General features: G+C 44.2%; 1 protein-coding gene across 1 annotated transcript; it reads left to right on the top strand.

Moving 5' to 3' along the window:
- Window positions 1-217: 217 nt before the first annotated feature.
- Window positions 218-23,946, top strand: LOC142193802 (F-box only protein 36-like). Its single transcript, XM_075262807.1, has 4 exons — window positions 218-313; window positions 14,783-14,891; window positions 22,608-22,780; window positions 23,782-23,946. The coding sequence occupies exons 1-4, from the start codon at window positions 218-220 to the stop codon at window positions 23,944-23,946; spliced, it is 543 nt and encodes a 180-aa protein (XP_075118908.1).
- Window positions 23,947-25,578: the final 1,632 nt, after the last annotated feature.

Raw genomic sequence — 25,578 nt, forward strand, 5'->3', positions numbered from 1 at the left:
TACACTACTGTCCCTTTGCCAGAAACTGAGCAGGTTGCTCAGTAAACAAAGGCAGGTTTGCTTAGTGAATAAAAGATTAGCACTTGCATTCAGCAGGTGGAACCAAAGAACATGATGCTCTCTAGTCAAGAAAGATTTGCCAGACCACGCAAGGAGGAGGGAATTCTGTACTGTTTGGAAGACATCAGAAACTTGTGGGACATTGCTCATATTTACTATGGCATCTCTTCTGCAAGATACATTGTTTGAAATCCAGAGACAAGCCCCTGCTCCAAGCAAAGATTTCCATCATCTGGTTATCACCAAGAATGAGGTGAGTGTGATTTATATGTCCAAATTTTGTAAGCAACTTATGTGCTTTAAGTTCTTACTTATGTTATGAACAACTTATGTGCTTTAAGTTCTTACTTATGTTATGAACAACTTATGTGCTTTAAGTTCTTACTTATGTTATGAACAACTTATGTGCTTTAAGTTCTTACTTATGTTATGAACAACTTATGTGCTTTAAGTTCTTACTTATGTTATGAACAACTTATGTGCTTTAAGTTCTTACTTATGTTATGAACAACTTATGTGCTTTAAGTTCTTACTTATGTTATGAATAGAGATGAGCGAACACTAAAATGTTCGAGGTTCGAAATTCGATTCGAACAGCCGCTCAATGTTCGTGTGTTCGAACGGGTTTCGAACCCCATTATAGTCTATGGGGAACAGATACTCGTTAAGGGGGAAACCCAAATCCGTGTCTGGAGGGTCACCAAGTCCACTATGACACCCCAGGAAATGATGCCAACACCTCTGGAATGACACTGGGACAGCAGGGGAAGCATGTCTGGGGGCATCTAACACACCAAAGACCCTCTATTACCCCAACATCACAGCCTAACAACTACACACTTTACACACTCAATACCACCTCTCTGACAGTAGGAAAACACCTTGAAACATGTGTATTTGGCACTTGCAGTGAGGAGAGCTTGTCACCAGCAGTGAATTTGGCCCTTGTAGTAAGTTGAGGTTGGCACCAACATTTGTTTTGAAAATCAGGGTGGATTGAGCCTCTAACCAGCAGAGTTTGGGCAAATTCATGGTGGAGGGAGCCTCTAAAAACCCCAGTTTGGACCAATTCATGGTGGAGGGAGACTCTAAAAACCCCAGTTTGGACCAATTCATGGTGGAGGGAGACTCTAAAAACCCCAGTTTGGACCAATTCATGGTGGAGGGAGCCTCTAAAAACCCCAGTTTGGACCAATTCATGGTGGAGGGAGCCTCTAACCAGCCCAGTTTGGACCAATTAATGGTGGAGGGAGCCTCTAAACAGCCAAGTTTTGGGAAATTCATGGTGGAGGGAGCCTCTAACCAGCCCAGTTTGGACCAATTCATGGTGGAGGGAGCCTCTAAACAGCCCAGTTTGGGCAAATTCATGGTGGAGGGAGCCTCTAACCAGCCCAGTTTGGACCAATTAATGGTGGAGGGAGCCTCTAACCAGCCCAGTTTGGACCAATTAATGGTGGAGGGAGCCTCTAACCAGCCCAGTTTGGACCAATTAATGGTGGAGGGAGCCTCTAACCAGCCCAGTTTGGACCAATTAATGGTGGAGGGAGCCTCTAACCAGCCCAGTTTGGACCAATTAATGGTGGAGGGAGCCTCTAAACAGCCAAGTTTTGGGAAATTCATGGTGGAGGGAGCCTCTAACCAGCCCAGTTTGGACCAATTCATGGTGGAGGGAGCCTCTAAACAGCCCAGTTTGGGCAAATTCATGGTGGAGGGAGCCTCTAAAAAACCCAGTTTGGACCAATTCATGGTGGAGGGAGCCTCTAATTAGCCCAGTTTGGACCAATTAATTGTGGAGGGAGCCTCTAACCAGCCCAGTTTGGACCAATTAATGGTGGAGGGAGCCTCTAACCACCCCAGTTTGGGCAAATTCATGGTGGAGGGAGCCTCTAACCAGCCCAGTTTGGACCAATTAATGGTGGAGGGAGCCTCTAACCAGCCCAGTTTGGACCAATTAATGGTGGAGGGAGCCTCTAACCACCCCAGTTTGGACCAATTCATGGTGGAGGGAGCCTCTAACCAGCCCAGTTTGGACCAATTCATGGTGGAGGGAGCCTCTAAACAGCCAAGTTTTGGGAAATTCATGGTGGAGGGAGCCTCTAACCAGCCCAGTTTGGACCAATTCATGGTGGAGGGAGCCTCTAAACAGCCCAGTTTGGGCAAATTCATGGTGGAGGGAGCCTCTAACCAGCCCAGTTTGGACCAATTAATGGTGGAGGGAGCCTCTAAACAGCCAAGTTTTGGGAAATTCATGGTGGAGGGAGCCTCTAACCAGCCCAGTTTGGACCAATTAATGGTGGAGGGAGCCTCTAACCAGCCCAGTTTGGACCAATTAATGGTGGAGGGAGCCTCTAACCAGCCCAGTTTGGACCAATTAATGGTGGAGGGAGCCTCTAAACAGCCAAGTTTTGGGAAATTCATGGTGGAGGGAGCCTCTAACCAGCCCAGTTTGGACCAATTCATGGTGGAGGGAGCCTCTAAACAGCCCAGTTTGGGCAAATTCATGGTGGAGGGAGCCTCTAAAAAACCCAGTTTGGACCAATTCATGGTGGAGGGAGCCTCTAATTAGCCCAGTTTGGACCAATTAATTGTGGAGGGAGCCTCTAACCAGCCCAGTTTGGACCAATTAATGGTGGAGGGAGCCTCTAAAAAACCCAGTTTGGACCAATTCATGGTGGAGGGAGCCTCTAATTAGCCCAGTTTGGACCAATTAATTGTGGAGGGAGCCTCTAACCAGCCCAGTTTGGACCAATTAATGGTGGAGGGAGCCTCTAACCACCCCAGTTTGGACCAATTCATGGTGGAGGGAGCCTCTAACCACCCCAGTTTGGACCAATTCATGGTGGAGGGAGCCTCTAAACAGCCCAGTTTGGGCAAATTCATGGTGGAGGGAGCCTCTAACCAGCCCAGTTTGGACCAATTAATGGTGGAGGGAGCCTCTAAACAGCCCAGTTTGGGGAAATTCATGGTGGAGGGAGCCTCTAACCAGCCCAGTTTGGACCAATTAATGGTGGAGGGAGCCTCTAAACAGCCAAGTTTTGGGAAATTCATGGTGGAGGGAGCCTGTAACCAGCCCAGTTTGGACCAATTAATGGTGGAGGGAGCCTCTAACCACCCCAGTTTGGGCAAATTCATGGTGGAGGGAGCCTCTAACCAGCCCAGTTTGGACCAATTAATGGTGGAGGGAGCCTCTAAACAGCCCAGTTTGGGCAAATTCATGGTGGAGGGAGCCTCTAACCAGCCCAGTTTGGACCAATTCATGGTGGAGGGAGCCTCTAAACAGCCAAGTTTTGGGAAATTCATGGTGGAGGGAGCCTCTAACCAGCCCAGTTTGGACCAATTCATGGTGGAGGGAGCCTCTAACCAGCCCAGTTTGGACCAATTAATGGTGGAGGGAGCCTCTAAACAGCCCAGTTTGGGCAAATTCATGGTGGAGGGAGCCTCTAAACAGCCAAGTTTTGGGAAATTCATGGTGGAGGGAGCCTCTAACCAGCCCAGTTTGGACCAATTCATGGTGGAGGGAGCCTCTAAACAGCCCAGTTTGGGCAAATTCATGGTGGAGGGAGCCTCTAAAAAACCCAGTTTGGACCAATTCATGGTGGAGGGAGCCTCTAATTAGCCCAGTTTGGACCAATTAATTGTGGAGGGAGCCTCTAACCAGCCCAGTTTGGACCAATTAATGGTGGAGGGAGCCTCTAACCACCCCAGTTTGGGCAAATTCATGGTGGAGGGAGCCTCTAACCAGCCCAGTTTGGACCAATTCATGGTGGAGGGAGCCTCTAAACAGCCCAGTTTGGGCAAATTCATGGTGGAGGGAGCCTCTAACCAGCAGAGTTGGGGGAAATCAGGGTGGAGGGAGCCTAGTATTAGCAGAATTGTGCAACGCTTATGGTGGATGAGTATGAGGATGCGGAGGAATTGGAGAGGTTGAGTACAGACATGGAGTTTCATGTTGGGGTGCTTTACACAGGTGGGCACAAAAATGACGGCTCTACCCAGTGGTGGTTCATTTTTATCAAAGTGAGCCGGTCGGCACTCTCAGCTGACAGACGGGTGCGCTTGTCAGTGATGATGCCACCGGCTGCACTGAACACCCTCTCAGATAGGACGCTGGCGGCAGGACAGGACAGCACCTCCAAGGCATATAGGGCAAGTTCAAGCCACAGGTCCAACTTCGACACCCAATACGTGTAGGGCGCAGAGGGGTCGGAGAGGACAGGGCTGTGGTCGGAAAGGTATTCCCGCAACATGCGCCTATACTTCTCACGCCTGGTGACACTAGGACCCTCCGTGGCGGCACTTTGGCGAGGGGGTGCCATCAAGGTGTCCCAGACCTTAGACAGTGTGCCCCTCGTTTGTGTGGACCGGTGAGAACTTGGTTGCCTACTGGAGGAACTGCCCTCCCTGCCGCCAACGTCACATGCTGGAAACATCTCCATCATATTCTGCACCAATTGCCTGTGGCAAGCATTGATGCGATTGGCCCTCCCCTCTACCGGAATAAAAGACGAGATGTTGTTTTTATACCGGGGGTCAAGGATAGCAAAGATCCAGTACTGGTTGTCCTCCATGATTTTGACAATACGCTTGTCGGTTGTAAAGCACCCCAACATGAACTCAGCCATGTCTGCCACAGTGTTAGTTGGCATGACTCCTCTGGCCCCACCGGAAAGTTCAATCTCCATTTCCTCCTCATCCTCCATGTCTACCCATCCGCGCTGCAACAATGGGACGATTCGAAGTTGCCCGGAAGCCTCCTGTATCACCATCACATCATCGGACAACTCTTCTTCCTCCTCCTCCTCCTCCTCCTCCTCCATTAAACGCAGTGAAGCGGACAGATGTGTGGACCTACTCTCCAGCTGTGACGGATCGGATGCTATCCCTAACTCCTCTGTGTGATCTGAGTTATCCCTGATGTCAATCAGGGATTCTCTCAGAACACACAAGAGCGGGATTGTAAGGCTCACCATCGCATCCTCAGAGCTCACCCTCCTTGTGGACTCCTCAAAGACCCGTAGGATGTCACAAAGGTCTCTCATCCATGGCCACTCATGGATGTGAAACTGAGGCAGCTGACTTTGTGGCACCCTAGGGTTTTGTAGCTGGTATTCCATCAAAGGTCTCTGCTGCTCAACCACTCTATTCAACATCTGAAACGTTGAGTTCCAGCGTGTGGGGACGTCGCACAAAAGCCGGTGTTGTGGCACATGCAGGCGTTGCTGGAGAGATTTTAAGCTAGCAGCGGCTACTGTCGACTTGCGAAAGTGGGCGCACATGCGCCGCACTTTCACCAGTAGCTCTGGAACATTGGGGTAGCTCTTTAGGAAACGTTGCACCACTAGGTTGAAGACGTGGGCCAGGCATGGAACATGTTGGAGTCCGGCAAGCTCCAGAGCTGCTACCAGGTTCCGGCCGTTATCACAAACGACCATGCCTGGGCCCAGGTGCAGCGGCTCAAACCATATTGCCGTCTCATCGAGGAGGGCATCCCTCACCTCGGAGGCAGTGTGCTGTCTGTCCCCCAAGCTGATCAGCTTCAGCACAGCCTGCTGACGTCTACCAACGCCAGTGCTGCAACGTTTCCAACTCGTAGCTGGGGTCAATCTAACAGCGGAGGAGGAGGCGGTGGCGGAGGAGGAGGCGGTGGCGGAGGAGGAGGCGGTAGAGGAGGAGGAGGAGGAGGGGGGTGTTCTTCTCGTGTCCCTGCCAGGAATGTTAGGCGGGGAGACGAGGTACACCGGGCCAGTTTGGGAAGCAGTCCCAGCCTCAACTACATTCACCCAGTGTGCCGTCAGTGAAATGTAGCGTCCCTGTCCGCATGCACTTGTCCACGCGTCGGTGGTCAAGTGGACCTTTGTGCAAAGCGCGGAACTAAGGGCCCGCCTGATGTTGAGTGACACGTGCTGGTGCAAGGCGGGGACGGCACACCGGGAGAAGTAGTGACGGCTAGGGACGGCATAGCGAGGTGCCGCAGTTGCCATCAGGTCCAGGAAGGCGGGAGTTTCAACAAGCCGGAACGCCAACATCTCCTGGGCCAGCAGTTTAGCGATGTTGGCGTTCAAGGCTTGCGCGTGTGGGTGGTTAGCAGTGTATTTCTGCCGCCGCTCCAATGTCTGAGAGATGGTGGGTTGTTGTAAAGAAACGCCTGATGGTGCCTTTGATGGTGCAGGAGAAGGAGATAAGACAGGACCAGGGGAGGATGAGGTAGAAGTCAACAAAGTGGCGGAGGCAGATGAAGTGGTGTCCTGGCTCGTCCTCTGGAGTGCATCGCCAGCACAGTCAGCAGTGGCAGTGGCAGAGGCAGAGGCAGAGGCAGTGGCAGTGGCGTGAACGGCAGTCGGCCTTTGTCCTGCCGTTGCTGCCTGCCACTGATTCCAGTGCTTGGATTCCAAATGACGGCGCATTGAAGTGGTGGACAGGTTGCTCTTCTCAGAGCCCCTAATCAATTTCGAGAGGCAAATTGTGCAGACAACACTATATCTGTCCTCGGCGCATTCCTTGAAAAAACTCCACACCTTCGAGAAACGTGCCCTCGAGGTGGGAGTTTTTCGGGGCTGGGTACGAACTGGAACATCTTGGGAGATTCCGGGTGTGGCCTGGCTTCGCCTAAGCTGCTGACCTCTGCCTCTGCCTCTAGCTACCCTTTTTGGTGCTGCACCTGCCTCAACATCCACACTACTTTCCCCGCTTGACATCCCCCCTGTCCAGGTCGGGTCAGTGTCCTCATCATCCACCACTTCCTCTTCCAACTCCTGTCTCATCTCCTCCTCCCGCACAATGCGCCGGTCAACTGGATGCCCTGACGGCAACTGCGTCACATCATCGTCGATGAGGGTGGGTTGCTGGTCATCCACCACCAAATCGAACGGAGATGGAGGAGACTCTAGTGTTTGAGCATCTGGACACAGATGCTCCTCTGTTAGGTTCGTGGAATCGTGACGTGGAGAGGCAGGTTGAGGGACAATGAAAGGAGCGGAGAACAGCTCTGGGGAGCAGGGACAGTTTGGGTTATTGTTCTGTAAAGCTTCGGAATTTTGGGAGGAAGGAAGACAAGACTGTTGGGTAATAGGAGGAGAGGAGGCAGAGTCTGACTGGCTGCTGGACAATGTGCTGTAAGCGTTCTCTGACAGCCATTGCAAGACCTGTTCCTGGTTCTCGGGCCTACTAAGGTTTGTACCCTGCAGTTTAGTTAATGTGGCAAGCAACCCTGGCACTGTGGAGTGGCGCAATGCTTGCTGCCCCACAGGAGTAGGCACGGGACGCCCTGTGGCTTCACTGCTACCTTGCTCCCCAGAACCATTCCCCCGACCTCGCCCACGGCCTCGTCCACGTCCCTTTCCGGGAGCCTTGCGCATTTTGAATTCCTAGTTAGAAATTGGCACTGTATACCAGTAGTAAAAATTGTGGGTGCACGTAACCCCAATATATTCTTTGAATTCCCAGTCAGACACTGGCACTATATGGCAGTAGCAAGAAATGAGGGTATTTGTATTCCCAATATATTCTTTGAATTCCCAGTCAGACAATGGCACTGTATACCAGTAGTAAAAATTGTGGGTGCACGTAACCCCAATATATTCTTTGAATTCCCAGTCAGACACTGGCACTATATGGCAGTAGCAAGAAATGAGGGTATTTGTATTCCCAATATATTCTTTGAATTCCCAGTCAGACAATGGCACTGTATACCAGTAGTAAAAATTGTGGGTGCACGTAACCCCAATATATTCTTTGAATTACCAGTCAGAAACTGGCACTATATGGCAGTAGCAAGAAATGAGGGTATTTGTATTCCCAATATACTCTTTGAATTCCCAGTCAGACAATGGCACTGTATACCAGTAGTAAAAATTGTGGGTGCACGTAACCCCAATATATTCTTTGAATTCCCAGTCAGACACTGGCACTATATGGCAGTAGCAAGAAATGAGGGTATTTATAACCCCAATATATTCTTTGAATTCCCAGTCAGACAATGGCACTGTATACCAGTAGTAAAAATTGTGGGTGCACGTAACCCCAATATATTCTTTGAATTCCCAGTCAGAAACTGGCACTATATGGCAGTAGCAAGAAATGAGGGTATTTGTATTCCCAATATACTCTTTGAATTCCCAGTCAGACAATGGCACTATATACCAGTAGTAAAAATTGTGGGTGCACGTAACCCCAATATATTCTTTGAATTACCAGTCAGAAACTGGCACTATATGGCAGTAGCAAGAAATGAGGGTATTTATAACCCCAATATATTCTTTGAATTCCCAGTCAGACAATGGCACTGTATACCAGTAGTAAAAATTGTGGGTGCACGTAACCCCAATATATTCTTTGAATTCCCAGTCAGAAACTGGCACTATATGGCAGTAGCAAGAAATGAGGGTATTTGTATTCCCAATATACTCTTTGAATTCCCAGTCAGACAATGGCACTGTATACCAGTAGTAAAAATTGTGGGTGCACGTAACCCCAATATATTCTTTGAATTCCCAGTCAGACACTGGCACTATATGGCAGTAGCAAGAAATGAGGGTATTTGTATTCCCAATATACTCTTTGAATTCCCAGTCAGACAATGGCACTGTATACCAGTAGTAAAAATTGTGGGTGCACGTAACCCCAATATATTCTTTGAATTACCAGTCAGAAACTGGCACTATATGGCAGTAGCAAGAAATGAGGGTATTTATAACCCCAATATATTCTTTGAATTCCCAGTCAGACAATGGCACTGTATACCAGTAGTAAAAATTGTGGGTGCACGTAACCCCAATATATTCTTTGAATTCCCAGTCAGAAACTGGCACTATATGGCAGTAGCAAGAAATGAGGGTATTTATAACCCCAATATATTCTTTGAATTCCCAGTCAGACAATGGCACTGTATACCAGTAGTAAAAATTGTGGGTGCACGTAACCCCAATATATTCTTTGAATTCCCAGTCAGAAACTGGCACTATATGGCAGTAGCAAGAAATGAGGGTATTTGTATTCCCAATATACTCTTTGAATTCCCAGTCAGACAATGGCACTGTATACCAGTAGTAAAAATTGTGGGTGCACGTAACCCCAATATATTCTTTGAATTACCAGTCAGAAACTGGCACTATATGGCAGTAGCAAGAAATGAGGGTATTTATAACCCCAATATATTCTTTGAATTCCCAGTCAGACAATGGCACTGTATACCAGTAGTAAAAATTGTGGGTGCACGTAACCCCAATATATTCTTTGAATTCCCAGTCAGAAACTGGCACTATATGGCAGTAGCAAGAAATGAGGGTATTTGTATTCCCAATATACTCTTTGAATTCCCAGTCAGACAATGGCACTGTATACCAGTAGTAAAAATTGTGGGTGCACGTAACCCCAATATATTCTTTGAATTCCCAGTCAGAAACTGGCACTATATGGCAGTAGCAAGAAATGAGGGTATTTGTATTCCCAATATACTCTTTGAATTCCCAGTCAGACAATGGCACTGTATACCAGTAGTAAAAATTGTGGGTGCACGTAACCCCAATATATTCTTTGAATTCCCAGTCAGAAACTGGCACTATATGGCAGTAGCAAGAAATGAGGGTATTTGTATTCCCAATATACTCTTTGAATTCCCAGTCAGACAATGGCACTGTATACCAGTAGTAAAAATTGTGGGTGCACGTAACCCCAATATATTCTTTGAATTCCCAGTCAGACACTGGCACTATATGGCAGTAGCAAGAAATGAGGGTATTTGTATTCCCAATATACTCTTTGAATTCCCAGTCAGACAATGGCACTGTATACCAGTAGTAAAAATTGTGGGTGCACGTAACCCCAATATATTCTTTGAATTACCAGTCAGAAACTGGCACTATATGGCAGTAGCAAGAAATGAGGGTATTTATAACCCCAATATATTCTTTGAATTCCCAGTCAGACAATGGCACTGTATACCAGTAGTAAAAATTGTGGGTGCACGTAACCCCAATATATTCTTTGAATTCCCAGTCAGAAACTGGCACTATATGGCAGTAGCAAGAAATGAGGGTATTTATAACCCCAATATATTCTTTGAATTCCCAGTCAGACAATGGCACTGTATACCAGTAGTAAAAATTGTGGGTGCACGTAACCCCAATATATTCTTTGAATTCCCAGTCAGAAACTGGCACTATATGGCAGTAGCAAGAAATGAGGGTATTTGTATTCCCAATATACTCTTTGAATTCCCAGTCAGACAATGGCACTGTATACCAGTAGTAAAAATTGTGGGTGCACGTAACCCCAATATATTCTTTGAATTCCCAGTCAGAAACTGGCACTATATGGCAGTAGCAAGAAATGAGGGTATTTGTATTCCCAATATACTCTTTGAATTCCCAGTCAGACAATGGCACTGTATACCAGTAGTAAAAATTGTGGGTGCACGTAACCCCAATATATTCTTTGAATTCCCAGTCAGACACTGGCACTATATGGCAGTAGCAAGAAATGAGGGTATTTGTATTCCCAATATATTCTTTGAATTCCCAGTCAGACAATGGCACTGTATACCAGTAGTAAAAATTGTGGGTGCACGTAACCCCAATATATTCTTTGAATTACCAGTCAGAAACTGGCACTATATGGCAGTAGCAAGAAATGAGGGTATTTGTATTCCCAATATATTCTTTGAATTCCCAGTCAGACAATGGCACTGTATACCAGTAGTAAAAATTGTGGGTGTATATAGCCCCAATTCTATTGCTAGGGGACTTGCAGGGTATTTCTGGGGTGAAGGTGGGGGGGCACACCGTTGGAACGGGTATCGGGGTATATATCGGGTATACGGGAATACACTGACAGTGTATTCCATTCAGGATCCTGGGAAAGCTGGGTTGCGGCGATTGAGCCCGTCAGTGCCACGTTACACTGACAAGCTTCTCCCTGGAATTTAGCTCTTACAAGAGCTGTTGGTTGTCTTCTCCTTCCTATCCTAGCCTGTCCCTGCCTACCCAGAATCTAAGCCCTAGCTAGCTGGACGGAAACCTCCGTCCTCGGTGAATTGCAAGCTCAGAATGACGCGAAGCTGGGCGTCGCTGTTCTTTTAAATTAGAGGTCACATGTTTTCGGCAGCCAATGGGTTTTGCCTACTTTTTTCAACGTCACCGGTGTCGTAGTTCCTGTCCCACCTACCCAGCGCTGTTATTGGAGCAAAAAAGGCGCCAGGGAAGGTGGGAGGGGAATCGAGTAATGGCGCACTTTACCACGCGGTGTTCGATTCGATTCGAACATGCCGAACAGCCTAATATCCGATCGAACATGAGTTCGATAGAACACTGTTCGCTCATCTCTAGTTATGAACAACTTATGTGCTTTAAGTTCTTACTTATGTTATGAACAACTTATGTGCTTTAAGTTCTTACTTATGTTATGAACAACTTATTTTCACTTTAAGTAACCCATAGTTCTGGGTAATCTTTACAGAAAACAGCATTAGTTTTTAAAAACATACTTGACATATTATATTGTTCCTATAAATGATGCATTGTCAACTGATCAAATCTGATTGTTCCAAAGAAGGAACATAATAGACACTGCAAAATAAAAAGCATGCTGCTTAGACAGTGCCCTTAAACCTGGTATCCTTTCAATGTTTTCATGGTCCCAGGATGTAGTTCATTGCTATCTTATTGCCTAGGACATCTTCTTGGTGGTTAATGGCATCCCGAACAGCAGGACACAATTTCCTGCTCCACCCTCCTTTATTTGTAATTTTTTTTTGCACTTTCTCCCACTGTTGCTAGAACTGACTGTTCTTTTTCACATAATCTTTTGTACTTCTCTTGTTATACATTGAAAATTTTAACAAAACTCTTTGATGAAAAAAAAAAATGGAAGTCTGCATAAGTCTGGATGCTACGTGGCTGACTCACTATAAGACACCTCCTCCCCTCCAGAACTATAGCTCCCTTTCTTTTATGTTTCATGTTTCTATCTTATGTTTTTTATGTTTCTCTCATTTGCTATATTCTTTTTTACTGCTTATTTCTTTGACTATTTTTTTTGTCTTTGTTTTCTGTCTGATAGTGTATGGTTTACTTCTAATATTGCCACATATATAGTTAATCGGAATTTCTGTAATTGGTTAAACTGGTGCACTGTGATATACCATAGAAGACAACAAAAAATAATGAAAATCATTGAAATTTTTTTTACACTTGTTTTTTGTTGTTTTATGTGGAAAGAAGTCACGCTTCAGAAGTTTAACCAATCGCAAACGTTACAGATTCAAAAACAAATAAAAATTAAAACAACTACAAGAGAAACCATTGCCCTGCACACTAAAATAATGATTATTATAATTATTATTCAAAGAAACAAACAAGCAAAAAAAATATTCACACAGATGTCAAAGGGAGCCTTTCACCAGAATCCAGAATATCAGCCCATCTCCGCAGAGAGATAGGTTAGGAGGGTCACCAGTATCAAGCAGTGTTACTAACCCTGTCTATGTTGTAGATAGTGCAAACAAGATGGTTTTCAACTGTGAAGCTGGAAACATTTTTGAATGAAGTGGTATTGGGGAAACCTGCATTTGTGCAACTTTTTAATGGGCTTTGTTTGTATAGCATTCACTGTGCAGCCAAAATGGCTCAGTGGGTAGAACTGCAACCTTACAGTGCTGGTGTTCTGGCTTTGAATCCTGCCAAAAACAACATCTGCAAGTAGTTTGCATGATCTCCCTGTGTTGGTGTGGATTTCCTCCCACACTCCAAAGACATACTGATAGGGAAAAATGTACATTATGATCCCTATATGGGGCTCACAATCTACAAAAAAAAACCAACTTTCCCGAACTTCAGACATAGTGGGGAAGGGGGGATTTATCAAGCGAAATATGCCAATAGTTGGGCAGAACTTCAGCCAAAATACTGTCAAACATGCTGGGCACTACATTTATCAACACTTTTACAACTTGTATTACAAAGGGGGCTTGGCTTTATGGAAAGGGGAGAGACCTAGTTTGTACTGCCATTGTGCAAAAAGGCACCAAAATTTGGGAGCATTTTTCCTGCATAAACTAAACCAACAAATAGGAGGTGTAATGTTAAACTAGACAGACTAAGAATATGACACATTTATCAAACAACATTAGACACTTTGATAAATATGTCAGTTTTAGGGTGCATTCACACTACGGAACGCCAGCGTGTATCACAGCCGTACACGCCGGCATTACAGCAGGGCTGCCGGACACTTCCCATTCATTTCTATGGGAGCCGGCATGCGAGCGCTCCCCATAGAAATGAATGGAAAAAAGCAGTCCATTCATTTCTATGGGGAGCGCTCGCATGCCGGCTCCCATAGAAATTAATAGGAAGTGTCCGGCATCCCTGCTGTAACGCCGGCGTGTACGGCTGTGATACACGCTGGCGTTCCGTAGTGTGAATGCACCCTTAGGGTGAATTCACACTACTGATACGCTGCCTGATTCTGAACGTTAAAACACATTCAGAATCAGCATGTATAAAGCAGTTCCCATTCATTTCAATGGGAGCCGGCATACGAGCGCTCCCCATTGAAATGAATGGGCTGCTTTTTTCACTATGAGCACTCCCATTGAAGTGAATGGGAAGTTCTTGCGTGTACGACTCGGAATGAGCAGAGCTAGCCGTACACGCGAGCACTTCCCATTCACTTCAATGGGAGTGCTCATAGTGAAAAAAGCAGCCCATTCATTTCTATGGGGAGCGCTCGTATGCCAGCTCCCATTGAAATGAATGGGAACTGCTTTATACGCGCTGATTCTGAACGTGTTTTAACTTTCAGAATCACGCAGCGTATCAGTAGTGTGAATTCACCCTAAGACCGTCTAGTCCAGAGGTGCTCACACTTTAGCAGCATGTGAGCTACTTCTTAACATGACCAAGCCCTAAGATCTACTACCCACTTCTTGTGGGCGGGCCTGTGGGCGGAGCCGGGGCTGATCCGTGGGCAGGGTGGGGCGTTTCTGTGGGCATGGCCGGGCATGTGGGCATGGCCAGTCGGATCGTGAGAGGTGGCCGCCCAGGCATCCCCGCTGTCTGCTTCTTCACAGCGCAGACAGAGTTATCTCTGGACACTGGCAGGCTGGGGCTGCGGCAGCCCCGCTTGCCAGTGTCCGTAGATGACTCTCAGTCTGCACTGTGAACAAGCAGCACCCCGGCCCCCTCCATCCCTAAGAGCGGCCTGCAAGTGCTTGTTCACAGTGCAGGCTGAGAGTCATCTATGGACACTGGCAAGCGGGGCTGCCGCAGCCCCAGCCTGCCAGTGTCCAGAGATAACTCTGTCTGCGCTGTGAAGAAGCAGACACCGGGGATGCCTGGCTGCATCCCGCGATCGACCCATACGTCCATCGCGATCGACCGGTAGATCGCGATCGACGTATTGAGCACCCCTGGTCTAGTCTAAGCTTGGACTGTCTAACTTTTAGACAGTGTTGATAAATCTGCCCCAATGTATCACAGCTTACGCCATGATTTTTCTCCAGAACAAGGACTATGACTGGCCAGTAGGGTTTTCAGTTCAATACTTTCCACAGTAGTATCTTCTGAACATTCTTTTCCTGCAGATATCTGAATTCTGATTTATGTTGAATTCAGCATTCAGTTCTTTTTTATTTGATATATAAACATTTTCATGTACTGAAATTGTGTAAGATAACACTTTAGTCCATTCTTTTACTTTTATGTACAGTAATTCCTATGTTACCTAGGTTACCTTAAGATCTTGGAAAATATCTGCCCGGGCTGAGCATAGGAAAATTCTTCCAAGAGAAGTAAAGAAAACACACACTGAATTTTTACAAGAAAGAATGATGCACAGTAAGTTTGACATGGACCACATTATGTGAAATATACCAAAATCTGCATACAGTATGAACATTAATATACACAGTCCAGTCACATTAATGTGACCACCTGTCAAAATCCAGAATAACCACCTTTTCGTAGAGCAGACCACTGCGAGACGTGGTGGAAGAGAGGGGATGTTGTGATGATGTTCACTGGGATGTTGAGCCATGCCGACTCCAGTGCCATGGCCAGCTGCGCTAGATTACGCGGTTGAGCATCCATCGCATGAAAAACCCGATCAAGGTGGTCCCACAGATTCTCAGTTAGGTTCAAGTCCGGGGAATTTGTTGGCCAAGGGAGTACGGTAAACTCATCCTGGTGCTCCTCGACCACGCACGTACACTGCGAGCTTTATGACACGTCGCATTGTCCTGCTGGTAGATGCCATTATCCTGAGGAAAAACATTTTAGGGGTGAACATGGTCCACAAGGTTAGATGCATACTTGTGTTGATCCATCGTGCCTTCCACAATGATGAGTGCACCCAGATGGTTGATGACACGTGCCTTCTGCGATTGGTTATTTAACATTGACGTCAAAAGTAGGCAGTGGTCACATTAATATGACTGGATTGTGTGTGCATATACAGTATGTGATCAAAAGTATCCAGACAACCCCAAAGACATACGTTTTTCATATTAGGTGCATTGTGCTGCCACCTACTGCCAGATACTCCATATCAGCGACCTCAGTAGACATTAGAGATTGTGAGAGAGCAGAATGGGGCGCTCCGCGGAATTCACAGACTTTGAACGTGGTCAGGTGATTGGGTGCCACACATCACTCAGGTCGATGCCAAACGACGCCTCGCTTGGTGTAAGGAGAGTAAACATTGGACGATTGAACAGTGAAAAAACGTTGTGTGAAGTGACGAATCACGGACACAATGTGGCGATCCAATGGCAGGGTGTGGGTATGGCAAATGCCCGGTGAACGTCATCTGCCAGCGTGTGTAGTGCCAACAGTAAAATTCGGAGGAGGTGGTGTTATGGTGTGGTTGTGTTTTTCATGGTGGGGGCTTGCACCCCTTGTTGTTTTGCATGGCACTAGCACAGCACAGGCCTACATTGATGTTTTAAACACCTTCTTGCTTCCCACTGTTGAAGAGCAATTCGGGGATGGCGATTGCATCTTTCAACACGATCGAGCACCTGTTCATACTGTACGGTCTGTGGCGGAGTGGTTACATGACAATAACATCTCTGTAATGGACTGGCCTGCACAGAGTCCTGACTTGAATCCTATAGAACACCTTTGGGATGTTTTGGAACGCCGACTTCATGCCAGGCCTCACCGACCTACAACGATACCTCTCCTCAGTGCAGCACTCCGTGAAGAATGGGCTGCCATTCCCCAAGAAACCTTCCAGCACCTGATTGAATGTATGCCTGCGAGAGTAGAAGCTGTCATCAAGGCTAAGGGTGGGCCAACACCATATTGAATTCTAGAATTACCGATGGAGGGCGCCACAAACTTGTAAGTCATTTTCAGCCAGGTGTCTGGATACTTTTGATCACATAGTGTATATATATATATATATATATATATATATAATTCAGTTTATGTTGACAAATAACGTTGCATATGCTTTAGTAACCATACTAAGATGTTGAATACAATTTTTGCATCTTTCCCACATAAATAAAAAATTACAGGTTGAACTTTTTATAGACTCAATGTTCTTACTGTAAAGAATCCCCTTCTCTGTTAGTGTAGAAACCTTCTTTTCATTAACCCCTTCCCTCCATGGGCATTTTTCCATTTTCATTTTTGACCCCCTCCCACATTCAAACCCCATAACCTCTTTATTTTTCCACTCTCTTAATGTTTGCCAGACAAATTTTTCTTTATTTTGCTAACATTAATTATTCTGTACAACATTGTATGGATTTGAAGAAAAACTGCATTTTTATTCTTTTTTTATTTTTTTTTATAATAATTTTTATTGATTTTCAAAAAGTATAAACATACCAAAATTGAGCATGCATACATAAATAACTGCATTTGTGCGACTTTCTTACGGGATTCGTTTTTATGGCGTTCATTGTGCAGCCAAAATAACATGTCACCTGTATTCTATGTTATTCTAAGTTTTGTGTCGTGTTTAGAGATGAGCGAGTAGTATTCGATCGAGTAGGTAAATCACGTAAAACACTGCTAAAAGGTATTTGGGTGCGCTTATTAATCCATTAATAACACTCACAGACCTTTTTTTAAAAAAAGATTTTTTGCACAGAAAACCCCCTTTAACTGTGAACCATTAAATACTTTTTTTTTGGGGGGGGGGGGCCCAGAATCCTTCATAGTTAGACTGCAAGAACATTTTTTACCCTGTTTTATATATAAAAGTTAGACAGTATATTAAGAAGTCATATGAAGGATATTAAATTGCATGAACTGATAGGATCACTGATAGGTTCAAAATCTGTATAACTATCCCTTTCTTGCCCTAGATTTTTTTTCCTTATTAAGGATTTTATAGATGGTTGTGTAGTGCGGTTTCAGTGATACAATGAGAAGCAAAAGGATGACAATGTTTTGAACTTTTGACTTTCAGGCTCCATATCTCACCATCCACTACAGCTTCGGACAATACAGTTATATGACAGGAATCTGCATAACTAATCATATGCAAAATAGTTGCAAGTCAAATTTATGTATGAGATAGCCAAAATTGTCTATAAAATGATGGTAGTCTCATATTCACAGCTGTAGTGAATGGTGAAATATGAAGCATGAAGGTCACACATTCAAAACATTGTTACTAGAGATGAGCGAACAGTAAAATGTTCGAGGTTCAATATTCGTTTCGAGTAGCCCCTCAATATTCGACTACTCGAATCGAATATCGAACCCTATTATAGTCTATGGGAGGAAACGCTCTTTTCAGGGGTAGGCAACGTTCGATCAAATTAAACTTACCAACTCCACGAGTGAGGGTCGGGCTGGATCCTCCGTGCAGTCTTCTCCTTGCAGAGTCCCCGCTGCGTCTTCCGACTCTTCATTCACTCTGCCAGGCATCGGGCCTGGGCAGAGCCGACTGCGCATGCCCGCACTACAAGCGGACATGCGCAGTCGGCTCTGCCCAGGCCCGATGCCTGGCAGAGTGAGTGAAGAGCCGGAAGACGCCGCGGGGACTCTGCAAGGAGAAGACTTCTAAAGGTAGGAGAAGAACCAGCGTTGATTGGCTGACTGTATAGCATTCAGCCAATCAATGCTGGTTCTGCATCGAACTTTAACATACAAACAGCGAGTGGTACTTGATCGAGTACGAGTATTTCGAATACTGTAGTATTCAATCGAATACCTACTCGATCGAGTACTACTCGCTCATCTCTAATTGTTACCCTTTTGGTTGTCAGCATATGTCAAGCAGTGAAACTATGTTCATATTATGTGCATCCATTAAAAAAAAAAAAAAGTATTGGATTGACATATTGTACCCTGATAGTTGCCATTCAGCGATGAAGCATGCATTTTGCTCTGCTTGGGTTCAGAAGGGTCCCATTGAATTTAATGCAATGTACGTAGATATGTTTCCCCTCACTTTTTGTAGTAAGTGAGGTTCAGGCCACAGACTCCAGGTCACGGTTCTAATGTGCCAATAGACTTATCGCATAAAAACGATGGACCTCGGCTTTGAAAGATCATATCACTTTAGTGTTGTTAATACAGTTTCAATGAAGACATAAATCTAAATCTGAAAACAAAATAAATGTAAATCTTCAACCAGTTTCATAAAGTAATTCTAATTCTCCAAAGAAGACTGGTGTAGATTTCAGGTATAACTCTTGCTAATTTTCTAGCGGGCATCTCTGTCCCTGTCTGCCCAATTTCATAGAAAGTGGCAGGCGCAGAGTCAACAATGTGGGGCAAAAATGTGGTCTGTGGCAACGATGTGCCACATTTATGCCCATCTATGTCAAAAAAGTGGTGTAGATGGGTTAGTAAATTTCTCCATCTGTATTTTGGAAAATGTTATCTTGTATCTACAGGTGAGATGTGACTTGTTTTGTTCAGTCTTTGAATTGATTTTAGCCATTGAGTGCCAAGCACAACACACTTTCACTGAGCGTAAGACAAGTGAATCATGTCCTTCGTGTATTACATTAGCCACACATCTTCAGTGTATCTGTTACCATAGTGCAACAATTAAAGCACAAAATTACAACATCAGCGACTCAAATTTCTTCCCATGTATTCATACCCCCTGCTCTATAGTGTATACAGCAATGACTTCAAGAGTAGTCATACATTGTTTATTCAAGAAAATATGTTCTTCTTGTCTATTGTATCCAAATGGTCTAACATTGTTTCAATGGCAACAAAATACTTAGGCAAGCCTGGGCATTACTTGGCCAGCTTCTTGCATGTGCATTTACAGTAAGCATCAATTACTGTTTAGGAAATGACAACTATTTGTGCCATCAATGCAGCCCTGTCCTGTCAAGCTATGGACTCCATAACACCTCTGTGGTATCGGTCATCAAGATATTTTAGATTTTTTAAGCCTGTACATTGTGAGGTGCAGTCTCCATACATCACACTTGTCTTTCTAGCACATCCCACAGGTAATTGAGCAAAATGAGATGTGTAAAATTAGGAGGCCAAGTCAGCACAAATTGTAATGTTCCTTGAACCATTTATGAACAATTTTTGCAATATGGCAGGGTGTATTATCTGCTGAGAGAGACCAACGACATTAAGATAAGATAAGATAATCCTTTAATAGTCCCACCGTGGGGAAATTTCAGTATGTTACAGCAACATGATAATACGGATACAGGATAATAAACAGTAATATATTACAGAAGCAGACACACATAAGCTGAGAAAAAAATACTAAGATAAGACACATAAGCTGAGAAAAATACTAGGCAGCTAAGGAAGAAAAGAAAGAAGGCTTCAGGATCATTTAGTTCTCTGTGCGGAGTGATCTTCGCTTGGTCTAATGTAGATTATGTATCCTGACCGCGGTTGGGAGAAAGGACCTCCGATAGCCTTCCTTCTCACACTTGGGGTGAAGCAATGCTGCCAAGTGCCGTCAAGGTGTCACACATGGGGTGGGATTTATTCTCCCACACTGGATTGTACTTGCTCAGCAACAATCCTTAGGGTAAATGGTAAAATGTAAAAGTTAAATCCTCGGCACCAGTGGCGTAACTAGGAATGGCGGGGCCCCGTGGCGAACTTTTGACATGGCCCCCCCCCCCGACCGACACCGAAGACCTCAACCGACCCCCTCCTACGCATTCCTGCACGTTCTATTATGCCCCATAGTGGCCCCTTCACACAGTATTATGTCCCTTAGTTGCCCCTGCACACAGTATTATCCCCAATAGTGGCCCTTTGCAAACAGTATTATCCCCAATAGTGGCCCCTGCATAAAGTATTATCCCCAATAGTGGCCCCTGCACACAGTAGTGGACAGAGTTCAGCAAGACGCTATTAACTATACATCTGCATATCCAGCAACCTGCAATTTCACTATGATTTATCAAGTTCACTATTCTCATAGTTACCTGAAATGTTCCAGAAGATAATGATTTAAAATTATATGTTTTAAATTCATTCACATCAGGCTAAATTTCATTTATCCTAACTCACCAGTGGGGATTGGGTCACTGTCCATATAATGGTCACCAACGTGAACCTATTGGGTCACAGTGCAAAATCTTTAACAGGGCCCCTACTTCCCATGGGCAATGTATAATAATGGTGTTTTATTTAATTTTGATGGAGCCGAATGGCCCTCCTGGTGGTAGAAGAGGCCCAGTGAAGACAATTACCTCAGCACTCCCTATAGCTACGCCCCTGATGATCACCGATTACTGAGGTCACTGAAGACCTATTATGTAAAAATCTGAAAACATGACTACTATTACAAGAGACTAAAGGCACTGCTGACATCTACATGTGGAAAAATGTTGGTGGACCAATGTTACTATAGTTACATGGATACTTGTATAAATTAATTAAAATATAACTATGTGATTTCTGTTTCTAAAGTTAGCCTGTTGACATGTAGTAAATGTGAATAGGGCTCAACGGCATGCTAAATGGAGATATTAAGCCTTATAGGGGTTATCCAGTTACTAATATTGATGGCCTATCAATTCAAGGGTCTGAAAGCTGAGACCCCAGCAGATCTACTGTTTGGGAGGAGGCCAACTTTCACTAATGTTTACATGCTGAGAGCTGTGGTGCTGACTCATCATACATTTTGTAGTGGCATGTATTGGTACTGCAGTGCTGTCCCATTGAAGTTTATGTGACAGCACTGCAGTAGGTAAAGCTGTAACTACTAGAGATGAGCGAGTAGTATTCGATCAAGTAGGTAATCGATCGAATAGTCGAATATTGAGGTCTACTTGAATCGAATATCAAATTTTCGAATATTTCACTACTCGCTCATCTCTAGTGTATACGTTTTTTTTTCATGCCTACATTGTCCTACTTCCTGTCCCACCTCCCCTGCATAGTTATTGGTGTAAAAAAAAGCACCAGGGAAGGGAATCAAATCTTTACTGTGTTTACCACGTGGTATTCAACGGAGTAATAGTATTTTGAATACCGTAGTATTCGATCGAATACCTACTCTATCGAATAATACTCGCTCATCTCTAGTAACTACAAATCAAATAGTAGTCACATAGTGCACACCGGCATAATGATGTCATCGCACTCCACGTGACTGCTGAGGTCTAATCACAGGCCCTAGCTGTACCGTCTGGGGCACATAACCTCAGCCGCCAGACAGTAGAGGACCAAGGAACATGGGAAAGACACATGGACGGACCGAGGATTCCCAGGAGAGGTGAGGCAAGGTGAGTATGTTTTTTGTTATTGTTAATCACTTTCCCTAGGCCGCTACTTATTAGGCTTAGTTCACACGGGCACGGTGTAACGTATTTTGGCCCTGATTTTGACTCAGGAAGCTTCCCGCACTGGAGTAGGCCCGAAATGAAAGGGCCTAGTCCGGAGGGTGCTGTGGATTCCACGGCGGGATTCGAACCCAGGACTCCAGCGTTGCAAGGCTGCAGTGCGAATCACTGAGCCACCGTGTTGCCCCTCCTACACCAGTTTTGAAGTTTTAACTCCAGTGCAGTTTTAGACTTGTGGTGAATAATGTTTAGTTTCTTCCCCCCACCCTTTTGACATTCTTTTATTATTATGCCTGGAAAAGTATGAATAAATCTAGAACTGGTTGTTAACATTCCCTTGTCAATAGGACATGTCCTTACAAATAGAACTGTGTTAGTGTGTAGACACATGCCGTATTGGAAGATAGTTACCCTCCGTTGTCTATTATCCACTTCTAGGAGGAGTAAAGGAGAAAGCAAACAGGGCAGAATTAGATCAATTAAAGGTTACGCCAGAAATGTTATTTTATGGAGCAAGTGTTTGCTAAAGTAGACATCTCAGAGAGGTTGGCATTCCCTCGTAAATACGTGCCACATAAGCAGTGATAACATACTGTGGGTTCTTACTACACAGACTGGTACTCATTGACCATTGTTTGTTTCCTCTCTGGCAAGCAGTGCCTTGGTGGGTCAGGGTGAGGGTAACCTTTAAACAATGCCATATCAATATTTAATTTATTAAAAACCTTCTTCTATAAAAAGTATTTTCCTTGTCTCAGTTTCATGTTAAATTATTAATACTGTTGCTTTTTTAACTATCTAGAACCATTAGAAAAGATCTTTGGCATGAACACAATGGAATATATATTAAATTTGTGCAGAGGACAATTTGATTTCATTGTACGGATACCTGATAGCCTCAAGATGCGGATCTTATCATTCCTTGATACACAAGACATTAAGCAGCTGTCAGAGACATGCATAGCTTTCCAGAAGGTAAGCTGCAAGCTGGTGCTAAGATGTCGGCCTTCTAGAGGTCATGTTCTGATAGATGTAAACTGTTTTTTCTCTGACTTCTTACTTCTGGTGCTGAACCAGACATACTCAGGGTACTATAACACTTCTCATTAAAGGTAGTGCATTGGTTCAGGTACCACATCAGAGCTGGAGGGTGAAAGTAGTGTAAGTGAAGATACAGGAGAGGGGAACATGTGGGACTTGAGAAATCTAGAGTAAGGCCATCATGAAAAACATTTTTCCTTAAAAATAGCAGGGCTGTACAACCAGGCAGCTATATAGCCTAATACTTTTAAAAAGGGAGATATTTTGTGTCTATGTGGGTTCCAATTTTTAAACAAATTTAATTAAAAATTATATTTTAGCCTATATGCTGCTTGTACGATAAATTGGTGGCTATATTTATTGTCCCTTTTGTGGGTGACTATAATGGTCACACGATTGCTCGGTTATTTGACTAGTGGAATATAAGGATAATATAAGGATATTGTGGCCACTATTGTTAAAGTAGTTTTCTCAGACTTAAATGACTTATCCTAAGTATAGGTTATCAAGATGATATGATCAGGGTCATCACCCAACACCCCCACCAATAAACTGTTTGAAGCAACAGTGGTTCTCAGGTACGTTGCACTTATTCTTCACAGACCATATGATGTCACCTTAGTGGTCACATGGCCTGTTTACAGCTCAGTCCCATTCGAATGAATGAAGCTGAGCTGCAATACTGAGAAGACTGGCTATAGGGCAATAGACTGTATGGCGGCATGCTTGGTAAGCTATGAATAGGCTTTAGTTCCCACCCAAATTCTGCACCCTGTTCTAACAACTAAAGGGGGTGGTTTTGTGCACCCCCAATGATATGGTATTTAAATTCCGGAAGCCCCTAAGACCTGAATACAAAGAACTGCTTGTAACACAATATATAATGTATACTTTAATGACAAACATTTATATGGAGTGTTGACTATTTTCTACAGCTATGTAGCACTGAAGAATTTTGGGAAAAGATGAAACCAAGACCAGAAATAAGTATTAATGCTGTTAATGGAAAAAACACTTCTGTTGCTGTGAAGACGAGGAAGCTCAGCCAGAAGGTGCAAGGTCCAGTGTGGATGCGAAGGAGAAGAAGCACATTATTTTAATAAAATGCTCAATAGTGAAAAGTAACACATGGCTGTATTGACTGGAGTTTACCTATACTCTGAAATGAACTGACATACGTGCACTCTTATTACAGTCTTTTCAAGCTACCTCTTGACATTTCTTGCAAGGAAGCACTCCTGCCATCACCTTGCTATTATTACTATAATGTATTAGAGTATTTGCATTCTCATCCATCATTGACTAGAATTTTGCAAATATAAAATCCTATGTTTTCTGTAGCTGCATTAATTTTACAATATTAATCTATTAGAACAACCACACTGGGCCAACACTCACATAACACTGCATGAAATTGTACATAAAATGTACATAAAAATGTACATTTTTCATGGCCTTGTTACACCCGAGGGGTGCCCATTTTCACGGGTCCCTCATACATTGTGGTGCATGGATGGATCCATGAAAACGGACAAAAATAGAGCATGATCTATATTATGACTGTTATAACGCACTGTCAAAATATCAGTTGTGTGAATAACCCCCACTCACAGACAGTTATTATTATTATTGTTGCCAGTCGGTCACTGTTAGTATTATATCTACCTGTATATTTTGTGTTCTGTATGTAAACCCCCAAATGTAAAGCACCATGGAATTAATGGTGCTATATAAATAAACAATAATAATAATAATAATCAGTTGTGTGAATAACCCCCATTCACAGACAGTTAAAATGAATAAAGCCGTGTGACACACCTTGCTAGATATTTTTTTTTCACTTGTAATTGGAACATTTTTATTTAGTGTGGAATCTGTGAATCTGTAAGGGTAAGTTCACACAGAGTTTTTTGGTCAAGGTTTTGAGGCCGTATCCGCCTCAAAACCCTGACCAAAAACATGGCTCCCATTGAAATCAATGGGAGCCGCTCAGGTCTTTTTTCTGAGAGCCGTTTCTACCGGCTCCCGAAAAAAAAGAAGTGAGGTGCTCACTCTTCAGGCCGAGTTGCATCGCAATTTGGCCTGAAGAACCTCCCTCCTCCGGACTAGGCCCATTCATCCGGAGCAGAGTGCGCTGCTGGATGCCGATGCAGTGCACTGGCTTTCAGTCGCGGCTACCCGGTTTTTGGAACGGAACCTGAGGCAGCCTCAACCTCAGGTTCCGATCCAAAAACCCCTGTGTGAACCTACCCTAAGGGTGATTTAAGATACTAAACCACCCACACATCCTTAAGGATCACGCCTTTAGTCTCCCAAATCGACCTGTTATAATCCAATCCACGGCCGCTTTAAAAATAAAAAAGCTTTATATTTACCTAGGGATGAGTTTCACTGGATTCTGGTGCTCCACGTGCCTGCGGTAGTCTTCAGTGAAGTCGAAGATATACAACTGCTAATATGCATGCGCACTGTATAAAGCCATTTTATTTTTAATGCGATTGCGTTATAACAAAGAGGTTTGAGACACTAAACACCCTGTTGGTGGTTTAGTATTCCAAGTCCCCCTTAATATAATGTATTTAATTTTCACTAAATTTGTTCATTCCCAGGCCTCGTACAGTTTTGAAAACATAGACACAAGAAAATGTTATTACTAAGAAAAGGCTGAACAGAATTTTAAAGTTACGCATGATTTTTTGTAAGAATAAATACTTAACTTGTGTGTAGAAAAA

The sequence above is a fragment of the Leptodactylus fuscus genome, chromosome 2, assembly GCF_031893055.1.
Source record: "Leptodactylus fuscus isolate aLepFus1 chromosome 2, aLepFus1.hap2, whole genome shotgun sequence".
Classification (NCBI taxonomy): domain Eukaryota; kingdom Metazoa; phylum Chordata; class Amphibia; order Anura; family Leptodactylidae; genus Leptodactylus; species Leptodactylus fuscus.